Below are 25,079 nucleotides of genomic sequence, written 5' to 3'. Positions count from 1 at the left end.
AGAGACTGGGGGGAGAGAGAGAGAGAGATTGGGGGGAGAGAGAGAGAGAGACTGGGGGAGAGAGAGAGAGAGACTTGGGGGAGAGAGAGAGAGAGACTGGGGGGAGAGAGAGAGAGAGAGAGAGACTGGAGGGAGAGAGAGAGAGAGACTGGGGGGAGAGAGAGAGAGAGACTGGGGGGAGAGAGAGAGAGAGAGACTGGGGGAGAAGAGAGAGAGAGAGACTGGGGGGAGAGAGAGAGAGAGACTGGGGGGAGAGAGAGAGAGAGACTGGGGGAGAAGAGAGAGAGAGACTGGGGGGAGAGAGAGAGAGAGAGACTGGGGGAGAAGAGAGAGAGAGAGAGACTGGGGGAGAAGAGAGAGAGAGAGAGACTGGGGGAGAGAGAGAGAGAGACTGGGGGGAGAGAGAGAGAGAGACTGGGGGGAGAGAGAGAGAGAGACTGGGGGGAGAGAGAGAGAGAGAGACTGGGGGGAGAGAGAGAGAGAGACTGGGGGGAGAGAGAGAGAGAGACTGGGGAGAGAGAGAGAGAGAGAGACTGGGGAAGAGAGAGAGAGAGACTGGGGGAGAGAGAGAGAGAGACTGGGGGGAGAGAGAGAGAGAGACTGGGGGGAGAGAGAGAGAGAGACTGGGGGAGAAGAGAGAGAGAGACTGGGGGGAGAGAGAGAGACTGGGGGGAGAGAGAGAGAGAGAGACTGGGGGGAGAGAGAGAGAGAGACTGGGGGGAGAGAGAGAGAGAGACTGGGGGGAGAGAGAGAGAGAGACTGGGGGAGAAGAGAGAGAGAGACTGGGGGGAGAGAGAGAGAGAGACTGGGGGGAGAGAGAGAGAGAGAGACTGGGGGGAGAGAGAGAGAGAGACTGAGGGAGAAGAGAGAGAGAGACTGGGGGGAGAGAGAGAGAGAGACTGGGGGGAGAGAGAGAGAGAGACTGGGGGGAGAGAGAGAGAGAGACTGGGGGGAGAGAAAGAGAGAGACTGGGGGGAGAGAGAGAGAAAGACTGAGGGAGAAGAGAGAGAGAGACTGGGGGGAGAGAGAGAGAGACTGGGGGGAGAGAGAGAGAGAGACTGGGGGGAGAGAGAGAGAGAGAGACTGGGGGGAGAGAGAGAGAGAGACTGGGGGGAGAGAGAGAGAGCCTGGGGGGAGAGAGAGAGAGAGACTGGGGGGAGAGAGAGAGAGAGACTGGGGGGAGAGAGAGAGAGAGACTGGGGGGAGAGAGAGAGAGAGACTGGGGGAGAAGAGAGAGAGAGACTGGGGGGAGAGAGAGAGAGAGACTGAGGGAGAAGAGAGAGAGAGACTGGGGGGAGAAGAGAGAGAGAGACTGGGGGGTGAGAGAGAGAGAGACTGGGGGAGAAGAGAGAGAGAGACTGGGGGGAGAGAGAGAGAGAGACTGGGGGGGGAGAGAGAGAGAGAGACTGGGGGGGAGAGAGAGAGAGAGACTGGGGGGAGAGAGAGAGAGAGAGAGAGACTGGGGGGAGAGAGAGAGAGACTGGGGGGAGAGAGAGAGAGACTGGGGGGAAGAGAGAGAGAGAGACTGGGGGAGAAGAGAGAGAGAGACTGGGGGAGAAGAGAGAGAGAGAGAGACTGGGGGGAGAGAGAGAGACTGGGGGGGAGAGAGAGAGAGAGACTGGGGGGAGAGAGAGAGAGAGACTGGGGGAGAAGAGAGAGAGACTGGGGGGAGAGAGAGAGAGAGACTGGGGGGAAGAGAGAGAGAGAGACTGGGGGAGAAGAGAGAGAGAGACTGGGGGAGAAGAGAGAGAGAGAGAGACTGGGGGGGAGAGAGAGAGAGAGAGAGACTGGGGGGGGAGAGTGAGATGCCGCCGCTCACCTGCGCGCTTCCCTCTCCCCCGGGCTTTCAGGCCACGCTGGGAAGAGAGAGAGAGAGACTGGGGGGGGGGAGAGTGAGACACCGCCGCTCACCTGCGCGCTTCCCTCTCCCCCGGGCTTTCGGGCCATGCGGGGAAGTCCCCCGGGCTTTCGGGCCATGCGGGGAAGAGAGAGCTTGGAGGCGGGCAGCCGGCGCCGCAGAATTTGAGAGAGGCCCGGGCCTGGTTGCCGGGGTAACCCTCTTCCCTCCCCCCTCCTGAGCGGCTACAGGCTGAGAGAGGGGCCCGGGCACGGTTGCCGGGGTAACCCTCCTCCCCTGCCCTCCTGAGCGGCTACACAATGTGAGAGAGGCCCGGGCCCAGTTGCCGGGCTAACCCTCCTCCCTCCCCTGCCTGCGCCCTCTTGAGCGGCTACAGGCTGAGAGAGAGGCCCGGTTGCCAGGGTAACCCTCCCCCCCCCCTCCGCCCTCCTGAGCGGCCACAGGCTGTGAGAGAGGCCCGGGCCCAGTTGCCGGGGAAAACCTTTTTCCCCCCACCCCCGCCCTCCTGAGGGGCTACAGGCTATGAGAGAGGCCCGGGCCCGGTTGCCAGGGAAACCCTTCCCCACCTCAACTCGCTCCCAAAATCCCCTCCACACACACACAAAGTGGGAAAAATAAATCAATAGTTAGGAATCAAGATGGCCGCCACTCACCTCAGCTCAGAAGGATTAGGCCCGTCCACACACGCAATGAAACGCCCCCCGTGACGCACCGATTGGTCAACCATCGGGTCACTCAACTGTAGGATTGGTCAACCATCACGTCACTCAACGCTAATGAGCGGAGTTGTCTGTTTTTTGAACGTTTTTTGTATACTGTCTGAACAATTTTTGTCTCACCGAAAAGTAAATACACTTTTATGACCGTTCCGGAATCGTAAGCTTTCTTTTGATGTAACACACGTGTAGGTACGCTCTATAACTTTTGAGTGTATAGAGGACAGACAGACAGACAGAAGAGCAATTATATATATATAGATAGAAGATACAGGAGCGTTATACCCAGTGGCACACGCTGTGTTATTATGTAGCGCAGGTGCCAGCTCGCCGGAATGCAAGGTCACACACTAGCTCTGCTACAGAGGAGTCAGATGAGGACTTCGATGGCCCAGGCTACAGAAGATGGCTGATGGGTTTATACAACCAAATGCTTGGTGCTCTGGAAAGCCAGCAGAAAGCCTGTGTTCCATGTCAAGGAGCATGGAGGAGTCCAGCTCCAACTTGGCACAGGGCTTTGTGCAGAGTTTGGAGCCCACCCTTTCCAACAACATGGAACGGGCGGTCAACTCCATCAGCACATCTGTGGAACCCAGCACGATGCAGCGTCTGATAGCCGATGTCTCAGCTTCCACAAACAGCTTCCATCAAAGGTCTGAGTGCTGCAGTGGAAGCGCAGACTGCCGCCATCATGGCTCTGGATACCACTGTTCAAAGAGGCCTCCAGGGCTTCACAACTGTCCATCAATCTGTTCTCCAACAGAGTACTTGGATTTCTGAGGCGCCGCCCCGGGAGAGTGGCAGTGTCTCCGTGGAGTACAAACCCGCTGTCCTCTCTTAGGATGACAGCATTGCTGCTCCCACCCCTGCCATTCCACCAGTGCCCTTGCTGTTGCCAGCCAGCCAGCCAGCCCAGACTGCTGCAGCCCGTGCCGAGATGGTGCACCCTGAAGCCGGGCCTTCTCGGCCCAGAGCTGCTTGAGGTCGCCCTCCAAGGCCGTCTGCAGTCTCCTCAATTGAAGGTCAGCAGCCTTCCACCACCCATGCTGCAGCCACTGGGGTAGCGCCTCGTAGGAGCACTAGGAGAGGCAAAGGCACACGGAAGAGGCACTAAGGGTGATTCGTTTATTTTTTGTATGCATTATGTCATGATTTAATTTATAAATTTGGATTGGAACGTGCATTTTTCGTTAGCTTTTACTTTTGTGTTGTCGGAAAGAGGGCAATGTGATGGTCAGTGATAGAGGAAAGGTAAGTGGCCCCAGAAATAGTAGATGCATTGCTGGTCATCTTCCAAAATTCTATAGACTCTGGAACAGTTCCCATGGATTGGAGGATAGCTAATGTTACCCCACTATTTAAAAAAGGTGGTAGAGAGAAAACGGGGAATTATAGATTGGTATGCCTGACATCGGTAGTGGGGAAAATGCTAGAAGAGTCCATTATAAAAGATGTAATAGCAGAGCACTTGGTAAACAGTGACAGGATCGGACAAAGTCAACATGGATTTACAAAAGGTAAATAATGCTTGACTAATCTACTGGAATTTTTTGAGGATGTAACTGGTAGAATAGGTAAGGGAGAACCAGTGGATGTGGTGTATTTGGACTTTCAGAAGGCTTTCGATAAGGTCCCGCATAGGAGATTAGCGTGCAAAGTTAAAGCACACGGGATTGGGGGTAAGGTACTGTCTTGGATAGAGAACTCGTTGGCAGACAGGAAGCAAAGAGTTGGAATAAACGGGTCCTTTTCCGAGTGGCAGGCAGTGACTAGTAGGGTACCGCAGGGATCGGTGCTAGGACCCCAGCTATTCACAATATATATTAATGATCTAGACGAGGGAACTAGATGTAATATCTCCAAGTTTGCAGATGACACAAAGCTGGGTGGGCATGTGTGCTGTGAGGAGGATGCAGAGAAACTCCAGTATGATTTGGACAGGTTGGGTGATTGGGCAGATACATGGCAAATGCAGTATAATGTGGATAAATGCGAGGTTATCCACTTCAGTGGCAGAAACAGGAAGGCAGATTATTATCTGAACGGCAATAGATTGGGAAAAGGGGAAGTGCAACGAGACCTGTCACTGAAGGTAAGCATGCAGGTGCAGCAGGCGGTTAAAAAGGCAAATGGTATGTTGGCCTTCATAGTGAGAGGATTCGAGTACAGGAGCAAGGATGTCTTGCTGCAGTTGTACAGGACCTTGGTGAGACCACACTGTATTGTGTGCAGCTTTGGTCACCTTATCTGAGGAAGGATGTTCTTGCCATGGAAGGAGTGCAGCGAAGATTCACCAGACTGATACCTGGGATGGCAGGAATGACGTATGAGGAGTGATTGGGTCGATTGGGCTTATATTCGCTAGAGTTTAGAAGAATGAGAGGGGATCTCATTGAAACTTATAAAATTCTAACAGGACTAGACAGACTAGATGCAGGAAGGATGTTCCCGATGGCGGGGGAGTCCAGAACCAGGGGTCACAGTCGAAGGATAAGGGGTAAGCCATTTAGGACTGAGATGAGGAGGAATTTCTTCACCCAGAGAGTGGTGAACCTGTGGAATTCTCTACCACAGAAGGCAGTAGAGGCCAATTCATTAAATATATTCAAGAAGGAGTTGGATATATTTCTTAAGGCTAAAGGGATCAAGGGATATGGGGAGAAAGCAGGGACAGGGTACTGAATTTGGATGATCAGCCATGATCTCATTAAATGGCGGAACAGGCTCGAGGGGCCGAATGGCCTACTCCTGCTCCTATCTTCTATGTAAGGAGCGTGGGACTGTTGGTGAATGGGGAGGTGTGGTTGAGGTTACTGGTATCGCTCTGAATTATTTGATCACGTAGAGCCTGGGAAGAAAAGGGCTGTCAACGTTGTAGCCTCCCTTCTTCTTCCTGTTCCTCCACTTCCTGTTGCACTTTCTCCTCCTCCACTTCCTCCTCTTCCTTGTGCTCCAGGTTCTCAGCTTCTTGCCTGATAGTTGGTGCCAAGGGCTGTTCCCTCGTAATGGCCAGGTTGTGCAGCGTGCAGCATACCACCACAAATCTTGAGACCCGCTCAGCTGATTGCTGCAGGGCTCCTCCAGAGCGGGCCAGGCAGCGGAAGCATTGCTTGAGGACGTCGATGGTGTTTTTTTTATTCGTTTACAGGATCAGGGCATCGCTGGCAATGCCAGCATTTATTGCCCATCCCTAGTTGCCCTTGAGAAGGTGGTGGTGAGCCGCCTTCTTGAACCGCTGCAGTCCGTGTGGTGATGGTACTCCCACAGTGCTGTTAGGGAGGGAGTTCCAGCATTTTGACCCAGCGACGATGAAGGAACGGCCGATATATTTCCAAGTCAGGATGGGTGTGTGACTTGGAGGGGAACTTGGAGGTGGTGGTGTTCCCATGCGTCTGCTGCCTTTGTCCTTCTAGGTGGAAGAGGTCGCGGGTTTGGGTTTCTTGCTGTGCTCTGTTGACTGAAGCTCCTTCAACTCTGATTACTTGGTTCGCGCTGTCTTCAGTGTTCAATATCTGTATCTTTATACACTTTCCCTTCCTTTGCCTACGTGACTGCAATCAGCTATCTGACACCTGGTACGTGTTTTATGACCTTGTTGATCCCACTAGGTCTCGCTTTGTGCATATAAAAGTGCCCTTTATCTTTAGATGTTCTCTTTTCAAAGACCATTGCCCAACATGCTATCTAAACAATCTGTCCATTTTACAGTGGTATCACTGAGGAGTGCCTTCAATTCCTACCTCTCTTCTCTAATTCTTATCTCTTTTCCATCACATTACCGAATACCACGTTCCTGACAGTCTCCATAAACTTAGCATTCCATTCCATTACTTCAGTAATTCAAAACAGAGCAAGTTTCATTCAGGTTGGCATGATTTCCCATCCTGCTTTGCTCTCAGCCATTCGCCATTTTATACAGACTTTTAGGTTTTTAACATACAATTTCACATATTATAGTTATATAAAAATGTTTACTAATCATACCGATATCATGGCTGATCTGATCTTGGCCTCAACTCCACTTCCCTGCCCGCTCCCCATAACCCTCGACTCCCTTACCTTTCAAAAATCTGTCTATCTCCACCTTAAATATATTCACTGACTCCGCCTCCACCGCTCTCTGGGGAAGAGAATTCCAAAGATTCACCACCCTCTGAGAGAAGAAATTCCTCCTCATTGCCGATTTAAAAGGGTGCTCCCTTATTCTGAAATTATGCCCCCTAGTTCTAGATTGCCCCACGAGGGGAAACATCCTCTCAGCATCTACCCTGTCGAGCCCCTTCAGAATCTTGTATGTTTCAATAAGATCCCCTCTCATTCTTCTAAACTCCAATGAGTATAGGACCAACCTGCTCAACCTTTCTTCATAAGACAACCCCTTCATCTCAGGAATCAGCCTCATGAACCTTCTCTGAACTGCCTCCAATGCAAGTATATCCTTCCTTAAATAAGGAGACCAAAACTGTACGCAGTACCCCAGGTGTGGTCTCACCAACGCCCTGTACAGTTATAACAGGACTTCCCTGCTTTTATACTCCATTCCCTTTAAGTATCACTGGTGGGGGGGGGCGGAGGGGAGTCCTTCATGCCGTTGAATGCGTGTTCAGCTGTGCGAGGTTAAGAGAGGGCGTACGCTGGAGCGTGGCGATCAAAAATGGCGGCGCTGGTGCCAAAGTCAGCGTTACGCACTGACTGACGTCATAGTCTGCCTGCTGCCCAGATCGGTAGGTGCATGCGCGCAAACCCCTTTACTAAGATGGCGTCTGGCGCACTTCCCATTGGCAATCTCCTGCGCCATTTTCGAGTGTTAGGAGGCGGATTAGCAACTAAAAAAATGGGGCCTACAGAGCCCAATTTCACCCCCATAGGCTCTCACACCACAGAAGGAGGCCATTCAGCCCGTCATGCCTGTGCCGGCTCTTTGAAAGAGCTCTCCAATTAGTCCCACTCCCCTCTTGCTCTTTCCCCATAGACCTGCAATTTTCTCCCCTTGGAATCAACTTGTCCCGCCACCTTCACAGGTTTGTGTACGCAAACCCCCAGGTCTCCCTGTTCTTGCACCCCTACCCCCCCCTTTAAATTGGTACCACAGCGATCATCGTATCGTAAGGTTTAGATTACTTATGGAGAAGAACAAGGAGCAATCTACAATAGAAATACTTAACTGGAGGAGGGCTAATTTCACCTAATTGAGGAGGGATCTGGCCCGGGTAAATTGGAGTCAGAGGCGGGCAGGCAGAAACGTAATGGAGCAATGGGCAGCCTTTAAAGAGGAGATGGTTCGGGTACAGTCTAGGTACATTCCTACAAGGGGGAAAGGGAGTATAAAAAGACCAGGCTAGTGCGAGCAAGCACTGAGTGCGAGTCAGCAGAGAGTGCTCTGAGTTTGGGTAAGTGTGTGAGTTAGGGTAAGTGGGGTGTTAGGTGCTCTTTTCAAACTTTAACTCTGTGGGTTGTAGTTAATAAGGCCTTTCTGGTGCAGGGTGACTGTTGGTAAACCATTTAACTGGTGTAATTAGAGGGATTGATTTAAATTAAATTCAATTAATTAAAGGGGATACTAGCATCTATAATCGGGCAGAGGGTGTCCATAACTAACAAAAAAAATTAATTAATTACATAGAATGGAGCAGGTGATGTGTTACTGTTGCGAGATGTGGGAGCCGGTGAACCCCATTGAGGCTCACGGTGATTACGTCTGTGACAAGTGTCTGCTGCTACAGGAACTCCAGCTCCATGTTGATGAGCTGGAGTCTGAGCTTCAGACACTGCGACACATCAGGGAGGGGGAGAAGTACCTGGACTCTGTGTATCAGGAGGTGGTCACACCTATGAAGTTAATTAATTCAGATGTAGCCCATGGTCAGGGACAGGACGGTGTGACTACGAGTGAGGCAGGTACGGGGATCCAGGAGGTAGAGCTGGAGGATCCGCAGCCCTTGCTCTTGTCCAACAGGTTCGAGGTTCTTACTCCCTGTGGGGACAGGAGCAGGGACTGCAGGGAGGATGAGCAACCTGGCCACAGCACCGTGGAACGGGGGGCCATTCAAGAGCGGGGAGTAAATAGAAATGTTGTAGTGGTAGGGGATAATATTATTAGGGGGATAGATAGAGTTCTCTGCAGCCGAGAGCGAGAGTCCCGAAGGCTGTGTTGCCAGGGTTAAGGACATCTCCTCTGGGCTGGAAAGAAACTTGCAGTGGGAGGGGGTGGATCCAGTTGTCATGGTCCATGTTGGTACAAACGACGTAGATAGGACTAGGAAGCCGGTTCTGTTAAAGGAGTATGAGCAGCTAGGGGTCAAATTAAACAACAGAACCTCAAGGGTAATAATCTCTGGATTATTACCTGAGCCACGAGCGAATTTGGCTAGGACAAATAAAATTAAAGAGTTAAATGCATGGCTCAAAGACTGGTGTGGGAGAAATGGGTTTTGCTTCCTGGGACACTGGCACCAGTACTGAGGCAGGAGGGAGCTGTTCCGTTGGGACGGGCTTCACTTGGCCAGTGCTGGGACTAGAGTCCTGGCGGATCATATAACTAGGGCTGTAGAGAGGGCTTTAAACTAACTAGTGGGGGGGAGGTTCCTAGAGAGCAAATAATAAAAATGACAACAGAGAAGGTCATAGACTTAGGTAGCAGTGGGGAAATTAAAAACCAGAGCGTGTCAGGAAGGGGCAGAAGGTATGGAGTAAAAGGTAAAGTAATAAAAAGGGCAAAAGCAGGAACTAAGTGTCACAAAACATTTTTGAAAGCTCTCTATCTGAATGCACGTAGCATTCGTAACAAAATAGACGAGTTAATGGCACAAATAACTACATATGGGTATGATCTTGTGGCCATTATAGAAACATGGCTGCAGGGTGACAATGCCTGGGAATTAAACATACCAGGTTATTTAACGATCAGGAAGGACAGGCAGGAAGGAAGGGGAGGTGGGGTGGCTATGTTAATAACGGAAGGAATCACTGTAATACAGAGAAATGATATTGGGTCAAAAGATCAGGATAATGAAACAGTTTGGGTGGAGGTAAGGAATAATAAGGGGAAAAAAACACTAGTGGGCATAGTCTATAGGCCTCCGAACAGTTGCAACTATGTTGGACGGAGTATCAATCAGGAAATAGTTGAGGCTTGTAATAAGGGAACATCTATAATTATGGGGGATTTTAACTATCATATTAATTGGACAAATCAAATTGGGCAGGGCTGCCTTGAGGATGAGTTCATTGAGTGTATTAGGGATGGGTTTCTTGAGCAGTATGTAACTGAACCGACCAGGGGGCAAGCAACCTTAGATCTGGTCCTGTGTAACGAGACAGGATTAATTAAAAATGTCCTAGTAAAGGATCCCCTTGGAATGAGTGACCATAACATGGTTGAATTCCATATTCAATTAGAGGGTGAGAAGGTTGGATCTCAAACAAGCGTGCTAAGCTTGAATAAAGGAGACTATGAAGGTATGAGAGCGGAATTGAGTAGAGTGGATTGGGAAAATAGATTAAAGGGTAAGACGATACATGATCAGTGGTGTACATTTAAGGAGTTATTTTACAACTTCCAAAAAATATATATTCCACTGAGAAGAAAAGGGTGTAAAAGAAAAGACAGCCATCCGTGGCTAAGTAAAGAAATTAAGGATAGTATTTGACTAAAAACAAGGGCCTATAAGGTAGCCAAATCTAGTGGGAGGATAGAGGATTGGGAAAACTTTAAAAGACAGCAAAAAATAACAAAAAGATTCATTAAGAAAGGGAAGATAGATTATGAAAGTAAATTAGCAAAAAATATAAAAACAGATAGTAAGAGTTTTTATAGTTATATAAAAAGAAAAAGGGTGGCTAAAGTAAATGTTGGTCCCTTAGAGGATGAGACCGGGAAATTAATGGTGGGAAATATGGAGATGGCAAAAACACTGAATGAATATTTTGTATCAGTCTTTACAGTAGAAGACACTAAGAATATCCCAACACTGGACAAACAGGGGGCTATGGGGGGGAGGAGCTAAACACAATCAAAATCACTAAGGAAGTGGTACTCGGTAAAATAATGGGACTCAAGGCGGATAAATCACCTGGACCTGATGGCTTACATCCTAGGGTCTTGAGGGAAGTGGCGGTAGGGATTGTGGATGCATTGGTAATAATTTTCCAAAACTCCCTGGACTCGGCAATTGTCCCGGCAGACTGGAAAACTGCTAATGTAACACCCTTATTTAAAAAGGGCAGTAGACAGAAGGCTGGAAACTATAGACCGGTTAGCCTAACATCTGTGGTAGGTAAAATTTTGGAGTCCATTATTAAGGAGACAGTAACAGGACATTTGGATAATCATCATTTAATAGGACAAAGTCAGCATGGTTTTATTAAGGGGAAGTCATGTTTGACAAATTTGCTGGAGTTCTTTGAGGAAGTAACATATAGGGTGGATAAAGGGGAACCAGTGGACGTAGTGTATTTAGACTTCCAAAAGGCATTTGACAAGGTGCCACACAAAAGATTATTGCTTAAGATAAAAAATAACGGGATTGGGGGTAATATTCTGGCATGGATAGAGGATTGGCTATCTAACAGAAGGCAGAGAGTTGGGATAAATGGTTCATTCTCAGACTGGCAATCAGTAACTATTGGTGTTCCGCAGGGGTCGGTGCTGGGTCCCCAACTCTTTACAATCTATATTAACGATTTGGAGGAGGGGACCAAGTGTAACATATCAAAGTTTGCAGATGATACTAAGATGGGAGGGAAAGTAGTGAGTGAGGAGGACATAAAAAACCTGCAAGGGGACATATACAGGCTAAGTAAGTGGGCAGAGATTTGGCAGATGGAATGCAATACTGGAAAGTGTGAGGTTATGCACTTTGGCAGGAAAAATCGTAGAGCAAGCTATTATCTTAATGGCAAGAAACTGGAAAGTACTGAAGTACAAAGGGATCTGGGGGTCCTGGTGCACGAAACTCAAAAGGTTAGTATGCAGGTGCAGCAAGTGATTAAGAAGGCCAATGGAATGTTGGCTTTCATTGCTAGGGGGATAGAATATAAAAATAGGGAGGTATTGCTTCAGTTGTACAAGGTATTGGTGAGACCGCACCTGGAATACTGCATACAGTTTTGGTGTCCATACTTAAGAAAAGACATACTTGCTCTCGAGTCAGTACAAAGAAGGTTCACTCGGTTAATCCCGGGGGTGAGGGGATGGACATATGAGGAGAGGTTGAGTAGATTGGGACTCTACTCATTGGATTTCAGAAGAATGAGAGGCGATCTTATTGAAACATATAAGATTGTGAAGGGGTTGGATCGGGTGGATGCGGGGAGGATGTTCCCGATGATGGGTGAAACTAGAACTAGGGGGCATAGTCTTAGAATAAGGGGCTGCTCTTTCAAAACTGAGATGAGGAGGAATTACTTCACTCAGAGGGTGGTAGGTCCATGGAATATGCTGCCCCAAAAAGCTGTAGAAGCTACATCATTACATAAATTTAGAACAGAAATAGACAGTTTCCTAGGAGTAAGGGGAATTAAGGGTTACGGGGAGCGGGCAGGAATTTGGACATGAGTCTAGGTTCGGATCGGACATGGCCCTGTGGGTAGCGGAGCGGGCCCAGGGGCCGTGTAGCCTTTTCCTGCTCCTATTTCGTGTGTCTAATTCTGTTAGATTCAGGAGATGGTTCTGTGATAGTGGATTGGCAGTTAGGATCAGATCAGCCATGATCTTATTGAATGGCGGAGCAGGCTCGAGGGGCCGATTGGCCTACTCCTGCTCCTATTTCTTATGTTCTTATGTTCTAACCAAAGCCGGAGCCCAAGCTCCCTGGAAAACGAAGGAGTTGGCGTGTAGGATGAAGCGGAAAAAGCACGACAGATGTCAGCTCGGTAAGGAAATTTTGTGCTATCCGGCACCGACGGGACTGAACTGTTGCCGTTCCCTCAAAACTGCCGGACAAACCAACGTTAATGTTGAAGCATACGGAGCTTTTCAGCTCCGTATCTGGCAACAAACACTGTTGCTTAGCAACAGCTTCTAAACAGTCGGCCGTACCTTGGAAGCGTCTCTGTCACTTAGCAACAGCTTCAGAGAGACTTTGCAGAGCCTGACTGTTGGAAAAAAAAGCCACGAGAAGAAAAAAAACCGAACAAAACGGCTCCTGATTTTTGCCGGTGGCTCGAGCTTGCCGGACATTTAGCCTCCGGATAACACAAAGTTTCCTGTAATACTGGAAAAATCAGGCTGAATATGAAAAGTATAGAGGAGAAGTGGAAAAGGAAATAAGCGGGACAAAGAGAGAGTACAAGAGTGGAATTGCCAAAGCTATGGTAAACGAGAATACTGGAGGAGATAAAAATAGATAAAGAGGAGGGTGGATAAGTCACCTGGTCCAGATGGGACGCATCCTAGGTTGCTGAGGGAAGTAAGGGTAGAAATTGCAGAGGAACTGGTCACAACCTTCCAATCCTCCTTAGGTACAGGGGGAGTGCCAAAGGACTGGAGGGTTGCAAATGTTACTCCCTTGTTCAAAAAAGGGGAGCAGGATAAACCTGGCAATTACAGTTTAACGTCGGTGTTGGGGAAGATTTTAGAAACAATAAACCAGGAGAAAATTAACAGGCACTTGGACAAGCATGGACTAATAAAGGAGAGCCAGCACGGATTTGTTAAAGGCCAATCGTGTTTGACTAAATTGATTGAGTTTTTTGATGAGGTAACAGAGGGTGGATGAGGTCAGTGCGGTTGATGTTGTGTATATGGACTTTCAAAAGGGGTTTGATAAAGTACCACACACTAGGCTTGTTAGCAAAATTGAAGCCCATGGGATAAAAGGGGCAGTAGCAGCACGGATACAACATTGGCTAATGGATAGAAAACAGAGTTGTGGTGAATGGCTGTTTTTCGGACTGGAGGGAGGTATAGAGTGGGGCTCCCCAGGGTTCAGTATTAGGACCACTGCTCTTTTTGATATACATTAATGACTTGGACTTGGGTGTACAGGGCACAATTTCAAAATTTGCAGATGACACAAAACTTGGAAGTGTAGTAAACAGCGAGGAAGATAGTGATAGACTTCAAGGGGACATAGACAGACTGGTGAAATGGACAGACACATGGCAGGTGAAATTCAATGCAGAAAAGTGTGAGGTGATACATTTTGGTAGGCAGTATGAGGAGAGACAGCTAAATGGTACCATTTTAAAGGGTTTGCAAAAACAGAGAGTCCTGGGGGCACTTATGCACAAATTCTTACATAAGAACATAAGAAATAGGAGCAGGAGTAGGCCAATCGGCCCCTCGAGCCTGCTTCGCCATTCAATAAGATCATGGCTGATCTGATCCTAACCGCCAATCTACTATCACAGAACCATCTCCTAAATCTAACAGAATTAGACACACGAAGGTGGCAGGACAGGTTAACAAAGCTGTTAATAAAGCATAAGGGATCCTGGGTTTTATAAATACAGACACAGAGTACAAAAGCCAGGAGGTGATGCTAAACCGGTCTAGAACACTAGTTCGGCCCCAGCTGGAATATTGTGTCCAATTCTGGGCACCACACTATAGGAAGGACGTGAAGGCTTTGGAGAGGGTATAGAAGAGATTTACTAGAATGGTTCCAGGGATGAGGGAATACAGTTACGTGGATAGACTGGAGAAGCTGGGGTCGTTCTCCTTGGAGCAGCTAAGGCTAAGAGGAGATTTGATAGAGCTTTTTAAAATCATGAAGGGTTTAGATAGAGTAGATAGAGAGAAACTGTTTCCAATGGCTGAAGGGTCGCTAACCAGAGGGCACAGATTTAAGGTCGTTGGCAAAAGAACCAGAGGCGACATGAGGAAAAACTTTTTTACGCAGTGAGTGGTTAGGATTTAGAACGCGCTGCCCGATAGGGCGGTGGATACAGATTCAATAGTAGCCTTCAAAAGGGAGTTGGATAAATACTTGGAGAAAAAATTGCAGGGACATGGGAAAAGAGGGGGCGAGTGGGACTAACTGGATTGCTCTTCGAGAGAGCCGGCGCAGACTCGATGGGCCGAATGGTCTCCTTCTATGCTGTACTATTCTGTGATTCTATGAATTATTTTATATTGCCTCTCCTCATTTTCTCTCTCTACTCTATCAAAACCTCTCATCATCTTGCAAACCTTTATTGGGTCACCTCTTAACCTTCTCTGTTCCAAGGAGAAGAGTCCTAACGTTTCCAAACTCTCCTCGTAACTGAAGTCCCTCATCCCGGGTAACATCCTGCTAAACCTCCTCTGTACTCTTTCCAAGGCCTTTACATCCCTCCTGAAGTGTGGTGCCCAGAATTGTCTGCAGTACTCCAGCTGTGGCCTAACCAGTGATTTATAAAGTTCTAGCGTGATCTCTTTGCTTTTATATTCTATCTTATTCATAAACCCAAGTAACCCATAGGCTTTTTTAACCACCTTATCAACGTGCCCTGCCACCTTTAAGGATTTGTGTATATGGACACCAAGGTCTCTCTGCTCATCTACACTTTTCAAAATCGTGGCATTTATATTATACTGTCTTTCCATATTAGTCCTTCCAAAGTGCATCACTTCACACTTCGCCGCATTGAACTCCATCTGCCATGCTTCTGCCCATTTCACCATCCTGTCTAGGTCATCCTGAAGTCTAAAACTATCCTCATCACTATTTACTACGTTGCCAAGTTTCGTATCATCTACAAACTTTATAATGCTGCTCCCTACACCCAAATTGCCAAGAGTAATGCAGCCAAAACTGACCCTTGGGGAACGCCACTGTAAACCACCTTCCAGTCTGAAAAAATCCATCCACCACCACCCATTGCTTCCCGTCACTGAGCCAATTCCCTATCGATATCACCAATTCCTTGGGCTTCCATCTTCTTAATAAGCCTCCTGTGCGGCACTCCATCGAATGCCTTCCTTAAGTCCATACATACAACATCTACTGCACTACCTTGAACAACCTTCTCTGTTACCTCATCAAAGAATTCAATCACGTTAGTCAGACACGATTTGCATTAAAACAAATCCATGCTGGCTCTCCCTGATTAACCTATGCTTTTCCAAATGAAAGCTTATTTTGTCCCTGATAATGGTTTCCAATAACTTCCCCACGACTGATGTTAGGCTGACTGGCCTGTAGTTTGCTGGTTTAAAAGTCTGCTCTTCCTTGAATAGTGCTATAACATTAGCAACCCTCGAGTCCTTCGGCACATATTCTGTATCCAATGAGGATTGAAAGATTGTGAACAATGCCTCTGCTATTTCTACTTTTTATTTCTTTCAATAACCTAGGATGCATTCCATCTGGATCAGGTGACTTACTAGTATCTAACCCATGCTGTGCCTGATATGTACTCTTTGATGGGACAGCGCAGAGCAAACTTTAGCCTGTATCTAACTTGGGATGTCCCTGCCATCGGAGTGTTTGATGGGACAGTGTAGAGGGAGCTTTACTCTGTATCTAACCCGAACTGTACCTGCCCTGGGAGTGTTTGATGGGACAGTGTAGAGGGAGCTTTACTCTGTATCTAACCCGTGCTGTACCTGCCCTGGGAGTGTTTGATGGGACAGTGTAGAGGGTGAAACATAGAAACATAGAAGATAGGAGCAGGAGTAAGCCATTAGGCCCCTTGAGCCTGCTCTGCCAATCAGTGAGATCATGGCTGATCATCCAAATCCAGTACCCTGTCCCTGCTTTCTCCCCATATCCCTTGATCCCTTTAGCATTAAGAAATATATCTAACTCTGTCTTGAATATATTTAATGAATTGGCCCCAACTGCCTTCTGTGGTAGAGAATTCCACAGGTTCACCACTCTCTGGGTGAAGAAATTCCTCCTCATCTCTGTCGTGAATGACTTACCCCTTATCCTTAGACTGTGACCTCTGGTTCTGGATTCCCCCGTCATCGGGAACATTCTTCCTGCATCTAATCTGTCTAGTCCTGTTAGAATTTTATAAGTTTCAATGAGATTTTACTCTGTGTCTAACCCATGCTGTACCTGCCCCGGGAGTGTTTGTTGGGACAGTGTAGAGGGAGCTTTACTCTGTATCTATCCCGTGCTGTGGCTGCCCTGGGAGTGTTTGATTGGACAGTGTAGCGGGAGATTTACTCTGTATCTAACCCATGCGCGACGTGCCCTGGAAGTGTTTGATTGGACAGTGTAGAGGGAGCTTTACTCTGTATCTAACCCGTGCTGTACCTGCCCTGGGAGTGTTTGATGGGACAGTGTAGAGGGAGCTTTACTCTGTATCTAACCCGTGCTGTACCTGCCCCAGGAGTGTTTGATGGGGACAGTGTAGAGGGAGCTTTACTCTGTATTTAACCCGTGCTGTACCTGCCCTGGACGTGTTTGATGGGGCAGTGTAGAGGGAGCTTTACTCTGTATCTAACCCGTGCTGTACCTGCCCTGGGAGTGTTTGATGGGACAGTGTAGAGGGAGCTTTACTCTGTATCTAACCCTGTGCTGTATCTGCCCTGGGAGTGTTTGATGGGGCAGTGTAGAGGGAGCTTTACTCTGTATCTAACCCGTGCTGTACCTGCCCTGGGAGTGTTTGATGGGACAGTGTAGAGGGAGCTTTACTCTGTATCTAACACGTGCTGTACTTCCCTCAAGTGTGTACGATATGTTCTCCTGAATTGGCGCTGGTGTTGAAAGAGAAGGAAGGTTAGTGTGTAAGTGCAGCACAAGGTTACGTACTGAGCCTTTCAGACCAGAAAGTTTCCTGTGCTGAGGTATCACCTCACAGCGAGGACAGCAGTCGGGTTTGCAGGAATTGGCCTCAACGCCTGTGAGTTAAAGAGTGAGGAAGATCCTGCCTCTGATCACTCTTCAGTGAGCCTGTCTGAAATGTGGGGTGGATGTGTGTGTGTGTGTGTGTGTGTGTGTGTGTGTATATGGACATCGGCAGAGTACAGGATCAGATCCAGCTGCGCGAAACCCCCCCAGGTTGAACAGCACGTGCCGTCTGGGCTCCCAAAGACTCGCCAGCTGGGTGAGCTTCTTGTGGAAGCGTGGCAACTCCCACCCGCGCCCGGCAAAAGTCGTCAGCATCAGGAGGATGGGAGAAAAAAATCAGGTAAAGAAAAAACCTGTCCCTTAATTTCAAAGAACGTGCAGTGTGTGACAATAAACGCCAACCCTGTGGCCACTCCGATACCTTATCTGTTAATCACAGGGACCCTGCCCAGCAACTGCACGCGCCCAAGTGCTGGTCTCCCTGGGCCATTAAACCTCAAACTCAGGGTAATCCAAGAGCGACACAAAGTTCTCGCCTACTTGCAGATGACAGTTTTCTAATCGGGATGTGGGTGATGCCAGCAGGTTTGGTGCCCATCCTCAGGTGCCCTAGGGTTGGTGGGGGTGGGACTACGTCTGGTCGCTGAAGGTTGAGCCAATACCCATTGGAATTTAGAAGAATGAGAGGGGATCTTATTGAAACATATAAGATTCTGAGGGGGTTCGACAGGGTAGATGTGGAGAGGATGTTTCCCCTCATGGGGGAATCTAGAACTAGGGGGCATAATTTCAGAATAAGGGGGCGCCCTTTTAAATCGGAAATGAGGAGGAATTTCTTCTCTCAGAGGGTCGTGAATCTTTGGAATTCTCTTCCCCAGAGAGCTGTGGAGGCGGAGTCAGTGAATATATTTAAGGTGGAGATAGACAGATCTTTGAAAGGTAAGGGAGTCAAGGGTTATGGGGAGCGGGCAGGGAAGTGGAGTTGAGGCCAAGATCAGATCAGCCAATGATCTTATCGAATGGCGGAGCAGGCTCGAGGGGCCGAATGGCCGACTCTTGCTCCTGTGTTCTTATGTGCGTCCAGCCACTTGGCTGCTCAGAAGTCAGCGAGCCAGCGAACGAGTCGAGAGAATGCTGAAACAGTCCTCTGATTTGTCACACAGTTATCAACGGCAAGAGAGACCACACAATGGACCAGGAGGGGGCACGCTTCGGAGATTGGGGTTAAATTATTTCTAATTCGTTCTCCGGATGTGGGCGTCGCTGGCAAGGCTGGCATTGAATGCCCATCCCTCCATGCACCGAGAAGGTGGTGGTGGTGGTAACCGAGTGGCTCGCTCGGCCAGTTCAGAGGGCCGTTTGGAGTCAGTCACGTTGCTGTGGGACTGGAGTCACATATAGGTCCAGACTGGGTAAGGTAGGCAGATTTCTGTCCCTAAAGGGGTGATTAGTCGGCCCAGTTGGGTTTTTACGACAATCCGACAACTTCGTGGTCAGTTCTACAGGTACCAGTTTTTGATTTCCAGAAATATTTTTTTTAAACTGAACACAAGTTCTCAAATTGCCATGCCGGGGATTAGAACTCACGGTCTCTGGATTATTAGTCCAGTAACATAACTGCTATAGTACTTGGAGAGCTCTTTCACAGAGCCTGCCACAGACATGATGGGCCAAATGGCTTCCTTCTGTTCTGTATGATTCTATGATGTGCCGTACCCTAGGAAGATGGTTGTGGTGGTTGAAGGTCAATCATCACAGCCCCAGGACATCACTGCAGGAGTTCCTCAGGGCTGTGTCCTAGGCCCAACCATCTTCAGCTGCTTCATCAATGACCTTCCTTCCAACATAAGGTCAGAAATGGGGATGTTCACTGATGACTGCACTGTGTTCAGCGCCATTCACAACTCCTCCGATAATGAAGCTGTCCATGCCTTCATGCAACAAGACCTGGACTGGGCTAATAAGTGACAGGTAACATTCGCGTCACACAAGTGCCAGGCAATGACTATCTCCAACAAGCAAGAGTCTAACCACCGTCCCTTGACATTCAACGACATTACCATCACCAGATCTCCCACCATCAATATCCTGGGAGTCACCATTGACCAGAAACTTAACTGGACCAGCCACATACTGTGGCAACAAGAGCAGGTCAGAAGCTAGGTATTCTGCGGCGAGTGTCTCACCTCCTGACTCCCCAAAGCCTTTCCACCATCTACAAGGCACAAGTAAGGAGTGTGATGGAATATTCTCCACTTGCCTGGATGAGCTCCAACACTCAAGAAGCTCGACAACATCCAGGACAAAGCAGCCCACTTGATTGGCACCCCATCCACCACCTTAAACATTCACTCCCTCCACCACCGGCGCACTGTGGCTGCAGTGTGTACCATCTACAAGATGCACTGCAGCAACTCACCAAGGCTTCTTCGGCAGCACCTCCCAAACCCGCGACCTCTTCCACCTAGAAGGACAAGGGCAGCAGGCGCATGGGAACACCACCACCTCCAAGTTCCCCTCCAAGTCACACACACCATCCTAACTTGGAAATATATTGGCGATCCTTCATCGTCGCTGGGTCAAAATCCTGGAACTTCCTCCCTAACAGCACTGTGGGAGTACCTTCACCACATGGACTGCAGCGGTTCAAGAAGGTGGCTCACCACCACCTTCTCAAGGGCAATTAGGGATGGGCAATAAATGCTAGTCTTGCCAACGACGCCAACATCCCATAAACAAAATTTTTTTTTTTAAACTTTAATCAAGGCCGTGTAAGCAAACCAAGGAGTGCAATCAGACGATGTCATGATCAAACTCTGCAGTGATCTGGTCAGACCTCACCTCAAGGATTGTGGCCGGTTCCGCTCACCAAGACACACCAGCTCGTAGCTGGACTTGGCCGACTTTATATTGGTAATGGGCTGGAGTTAACATGAGCCTGGCACCGAGGGGGGCATTACAGTATAAACACACTTAATACAACAACAAGAACAACCGCCTGCTTTTGACCATCGATAAAACATCCCAAAGCACTTCACGGAGGTGTAATCAAAAATGGTCGCCGAGCCAAAAGAGATATTAAGAGGGGGAGGTAGCCAAAGACTTGGTCAAAGATGTGGATTTTAAGGAGGGTCTTAAAGGAGAAGAGAGGTGAAGAGGCAAGGGATTCATGTGTGAAAACCCAGAGCATTGGGTTGTCAATGGTGGGGTGAGGATGTACAAGAGATCAAGTGGGTTATAAGAGGTCAGCGGGTTAGGGAGGCCGCGAAGGGATTTAACACAAGGACCAGAATTTTTAATTTATGAGGTGGTGGGGAACCAGGAGCCCAGCTCAATGCTATCCCCCGCACTCTTGCAAAGAGGGTGCCAGATTGTTGCTGGTCACAGCAACAGGGGTTGCCCGGCCAGTGGCCCCAACAGTACCTCAGCCTAATGGGTGCTCTTCAGCGCAGTGAGCGTTGGCAGGCTCCTCGATTGCAGGAGGCAGCACGGCCCCACGCATTCCTTCCCTCAGTTGGAGCATTCTTTCCAGCAAGTGGCGAGACGGTGTTCACTGAATGGATGGTCAAGTGCCTGGATCTTTAGCCCAACGAGGCACAGTTCTAATACACCAACTCTTGTTTCCGTAGCGTGGGTAAGTTGAGGCAACGTAGAGTGGGAATTGGATATCTGAGACCTTCTGATCTTTACCAATAGTTCTATTGCACTAATGCCATTGCTGTTCCTATAGGCTATGGAAAAGGATAAGGCGCAATCTAGAGTAAAAAATACTTAATTGGAGGAGGGCCAATTTCAGTGGGTTGAGAACGGATCTGGCCCGGGTAAATTGGAATCAAAGATTGGCAGGCAAAACTGTAATCGAACAATGGGCTGCCTTTAAACAGGAGATGGTTCGGGTACAGTCGAGGTACATTCCCACGAGGGGGAAAGGTAGGGCAACCAAAGCCAGAGCTCCCTGGATCACGAAAGAGATAGAGAGCAAGATGAAGCAGATGTCAGATTGAGAATACAAGTGAGAACCAGGTTGAATATAGAAAGTTCAGAGGGGAAGTGAAAAAGGAAATAAGAGGGGCAAAGAGGGAGTATGAGAATAGGCTGACATAAAAGGGAATCCAAAAGTCTTCGATAGGCATATAAATAGTAAATGGGTAATAAGAGGAGGGGTGGGGCCGATTAGGGGCCAAAAAGACCTGTACATGGAGGCAGAGGGCATGGCTGAGGTGCTAAATGAATACTTTGCATCTGTCTTTACCAAGGAAGAAGACACTGCCAAAGTCATAGTGAAAGAGGAGATAGTTGAGACACTGGCTGGGATAAAAATTGATAAAGAGATACTAGAAAGACTAGCTGTACTTAAACAGGACCAGATGGGATGTACCCTAGGATGCTGAGGGAAGTAAAGGGCCTTGGTGAGACCACATCTTGAGTATTGTGTGCAGTTTTGGTCACCTTATCTGAGGAAGGATGTTCTTGCCATGGAAGGAGTTCAGCGAAGATTCACCAGGCTGATACCTGGGATGGCAGGAATGACGCATGAGGAGAGATTGGGTCGATTGAGCTTGTACTCGCTGGAGTTTAGAAGAATGAGAGGGGATCTCATTGAAATTTATAAAATTCTGACAGGACTGGACAGACTAGATGCAGAAAGGATGTTCCCGATGGTCGGGGAGTCCAGAACCAGGGGTCACAGTCTAAGGATAAGGGGTAGGCCATTTAGGACAGAAATGAGGAGGAATTTCTTCACCCAGAGAGTGGTGAACCTGTGGAATTCTCTACCACAGAAGGCAGTAGAGGCCAATACATTAAATATATTCAAGAAGGAGTTGGATATTTTTCTTAAGGTTAAAGGGATCAAGGGGTATGGGGAGAAAGCAGGGACCGGGTACTGAATTTGGATGATCAGTCATGATCGCATTGAATGGCGGAGCAGACTCAAGGGGCCGAATGGCCTGCTCCTGCTCCTATCTTCTATGTTTCTATGTTAAAGGTGGAAATTGCGGAGGTACTGACCATAATCTTCCAATCCTCCTTAGATACAGGGGTGGTACCAGAGGACTGGAGAACTGCAAATGTTACACCATTCTTCAAAAATAAGAGTATAAAGGTAAACCCAGCAACTACAGGCCAGTCAGTTTAACCTCAGTGGTGAGGAAGCTTTTAGAAACGATAATCTGGGACAAGATTAACAGTCACTTGGACAAGTGTGGATTAATTAAGGAAAGCCAGCATGGATTTGTTAAAGGCAAATCATGTTTAACCAACTTGATTGAGCTTTTGATGAGGTAACAGAGGGTTGATGAGGGCAATGCGGTTAACGTGGTGTACATGGATTTCCAAATGACAAAGTGCCACATAATAGGCTTGCCAGCAAAGTTGAAGCCCATGAAATAAAAGGGACAGTGGCAGCATGGATACGGAATTGGCTAAGTGACAGGAAACAGAGAGTAATGGTGAACGGTTGTTTTTCGGACTGGAGGAAGGTATAGTGTGGTAAACCACTGTTTGTATTCCACTGTGTACATGTCTGTACATGCCTCGGCTGACTCCTCCCACGAGTCCAGGTATAAAGGCGACTGCTCCACAGTCCCTCTGTATTCTGGACTGGTCGACCACTCGAGGCACACCTTCATTCTCTTGTTAATAAAAGCCTGTTAGTTACTCGCTTAACCTCAGTCTTTTGAGTGATTGATAGCGCATCATACAGTGGGGTTCCCCAGGGGGTCAGTTTTAGGACCACTGCTTTTCTTGATATATATTAATGACTTGGACGTGGGTGTACAGGGCACAATTTCAAAATTTGCAGATGACACAAAATTTGGAAGTATAGTGAACAGTGAGGAGGATAGTGATAGACTTCAAGAGGACATAGACAGGCTGGTGGAATGGGCGGACACATGGCAGATGAAATTTAATGCAGAAAAGTGTGAAGTGATACATTCTGGTAGGAAGAACGAGGAGAGGCAATATAAACTAAAGGGTACAATCCTAAAGGGGGTGCATGAACAGAGAGACCTGGGGGTATATGTGCATAAATCATTGAAGGTGGCAGAGCAGGTTGAGAAAGCGGTTAAAAAACACATACGGGGTTCTGGGCTTTATAGAGGCATAGAGTACAAAAGCAAGGAAATTATGATGATCCTTTATAAAACACTGGTTCGGCCTCAACTGGACTATTGTGTCTAATTCTGGGCACCGCATTTTAGGAAGGATGTGAAGGCCTTAGAGAGGGTGCAGAAAAGATTTATGAGAATGGTTCCAGGGATGAGGGACTTCAGTTACGTGGATAGACTGGAGAAGCTGAGGTTGTTCTCCTTGGAGCAGAGAAGGTTGAGAGGAGATTTGATAGAAGTGTTCAAAATCATGAGGGGTCGGGACAGAGTAGATAGAAACTGTTCCCATTGGCGGAAGGGTCGAGAACCAGAGGACACAGATTTAAGGTGATTGGCAGAAGAACCAAAGGCGACGTGAGGAGAAACTTTTTTTTAATGTAGCGAGTGGTTATGATCTGGAATGTACTGCCTGAGAGGGTCGTGGAGGCAGATTCAACCTTGGCTTTCGAAAGGGAATTGGATAAGTACCTGAAGGAATTTTTATTTGGAGGACTATGGGGAAAGGGCAGGGGGAGTGGGGTTAGCTGAAGTGCTCGCGCAGAGAGCCGGTACGGGCTCGACAGGCCAAATGGCCTCCTTCTGTGCTGTAACCATTCTATGAATCTACGATTCTAAGAGGGAAGTAGCATGCAGCATTGGGCATTGCTCAGCCCCAACTCACCCATCCTCATCAGAATCCTTTCTAACTTTGGCAATGTTGGAGCTGCTATTCTTCTTTAAGATGCTTTTGACAGGTTTGATGGAGTCCATTGTCTGAGGAGGGTTGGGTTTGGTGGGGGGAAAAAGGGAAGGGGGGGAGTGGGAAAGGGGGGCTTGTCTCTGATCTCAAGAGTTTCAGGACTGGGGTGGAGGATCAGATCCTTCCCCTAGGTCTGGGAGCCTTCCATGGGCTTCTCAACTCACTCATTCACCTGGTCTCTCTTAACTTTTAAGCCCCGCCCTGCCAAGGAGGGGGCGGGGCCAGCGCTGGCCGCACCCCTTTCTACACGTCATACAATGGGCGGAGTTGCATCGGTTGTGACGTCATCAGCTGCTCAAAAATGGGAACAAAATTTTAAAGGGACCAGCACCCTACAATAAGGGTCACATTACCAGAATGCTTGTAGAATCCACCAGATTTTGGACTGTAACAAGTCGTCCTGGGAGGCAAAGGATTGCATTTGGTCCCAATACTCATTTTACCAAACTATTTTTAAATCCTCCCAAAAAGCTAGTTGGAGGGGCGGGGAGTCAATTTGAAAATTTCAAGACTAAGATCTGTAAGATTATTTTCTTACAGGGTTACGGAGCCTAGGTGGCCAGATAGAGTTAAGATACGGACTAGCCATGGTCTAGTTGAATGGCACAATAAGGTGCACGGGGCCTCCTGTTCCTACATTTGTAGAATCATAGAATAGTACTGCACAGAAGGGAGGTCGTTCGGCCCATCAAGGCTGTGCCAGCTCTCTCAAAGAGCAATACAATTCATGTCACTCGTTCCCCATATCCTTGCAAGTATTCCCTTTTGAAGGCTACTTCCGAGTCTATTTCCACCACTTTATGAGGCAGCACATTCCAGATCCGAACCACTCGCTGCGTAATTCTAAATCCTAACCACTATTTCAGTCTTTCTGCTGTTATAGCAAGGCTCGGTCTGATTCCAGTGAAGGTAAGAGATTCCAGAGCATGA

General features: G+C 48.2%; 1 protein-coding gene across 1 annotated transcript in view; it reads right to left on the bottom strand.

The window, feature by feature from the left end:
* The window catches only part of LOC147090509 (protein phosphatase inhibitor 2-like), a 79,419-nt gene extending 55,106 nt beyond the window's left edge, over nucleotides 1–24,313 (bottom strand). Inside the window, exon 1 of the mRNA XM_085977035.1 lies at nucleotides 24,072–24,313. Within this exon, the coding sequence (XP_085833161.1) occupies nucleotides 24,072–24,160 (89 nt within the window). The 5' untranslated portion in view covers nucleotides 24,161–24,313. The remainder of the gene's footprint in view (nucleotides 1–24,071) is intronic.
* Nucleotides 24,314–25,079: the final 766 nt, after the last annotated feature.

Source organism: Somniosus microcephalus, unplaced genomic scaffold (assembly GCF_052327205.1).
Source record: "Somniosus microcephalus isolate GS21.2 unplaced genomic scaffold, FLI_Smic_1.0 unresolved_chr4, whole genome shotgun sequence".
NCBI lineage: Eukaryota > Metazoa > Chordata > Chondrichthyes > Squaliformes > Somniosidae > Somniosus > Somniosus microcephalus.
This window is presented reverse-complemented; position numbering and strand designations above follow the sequence as displayed.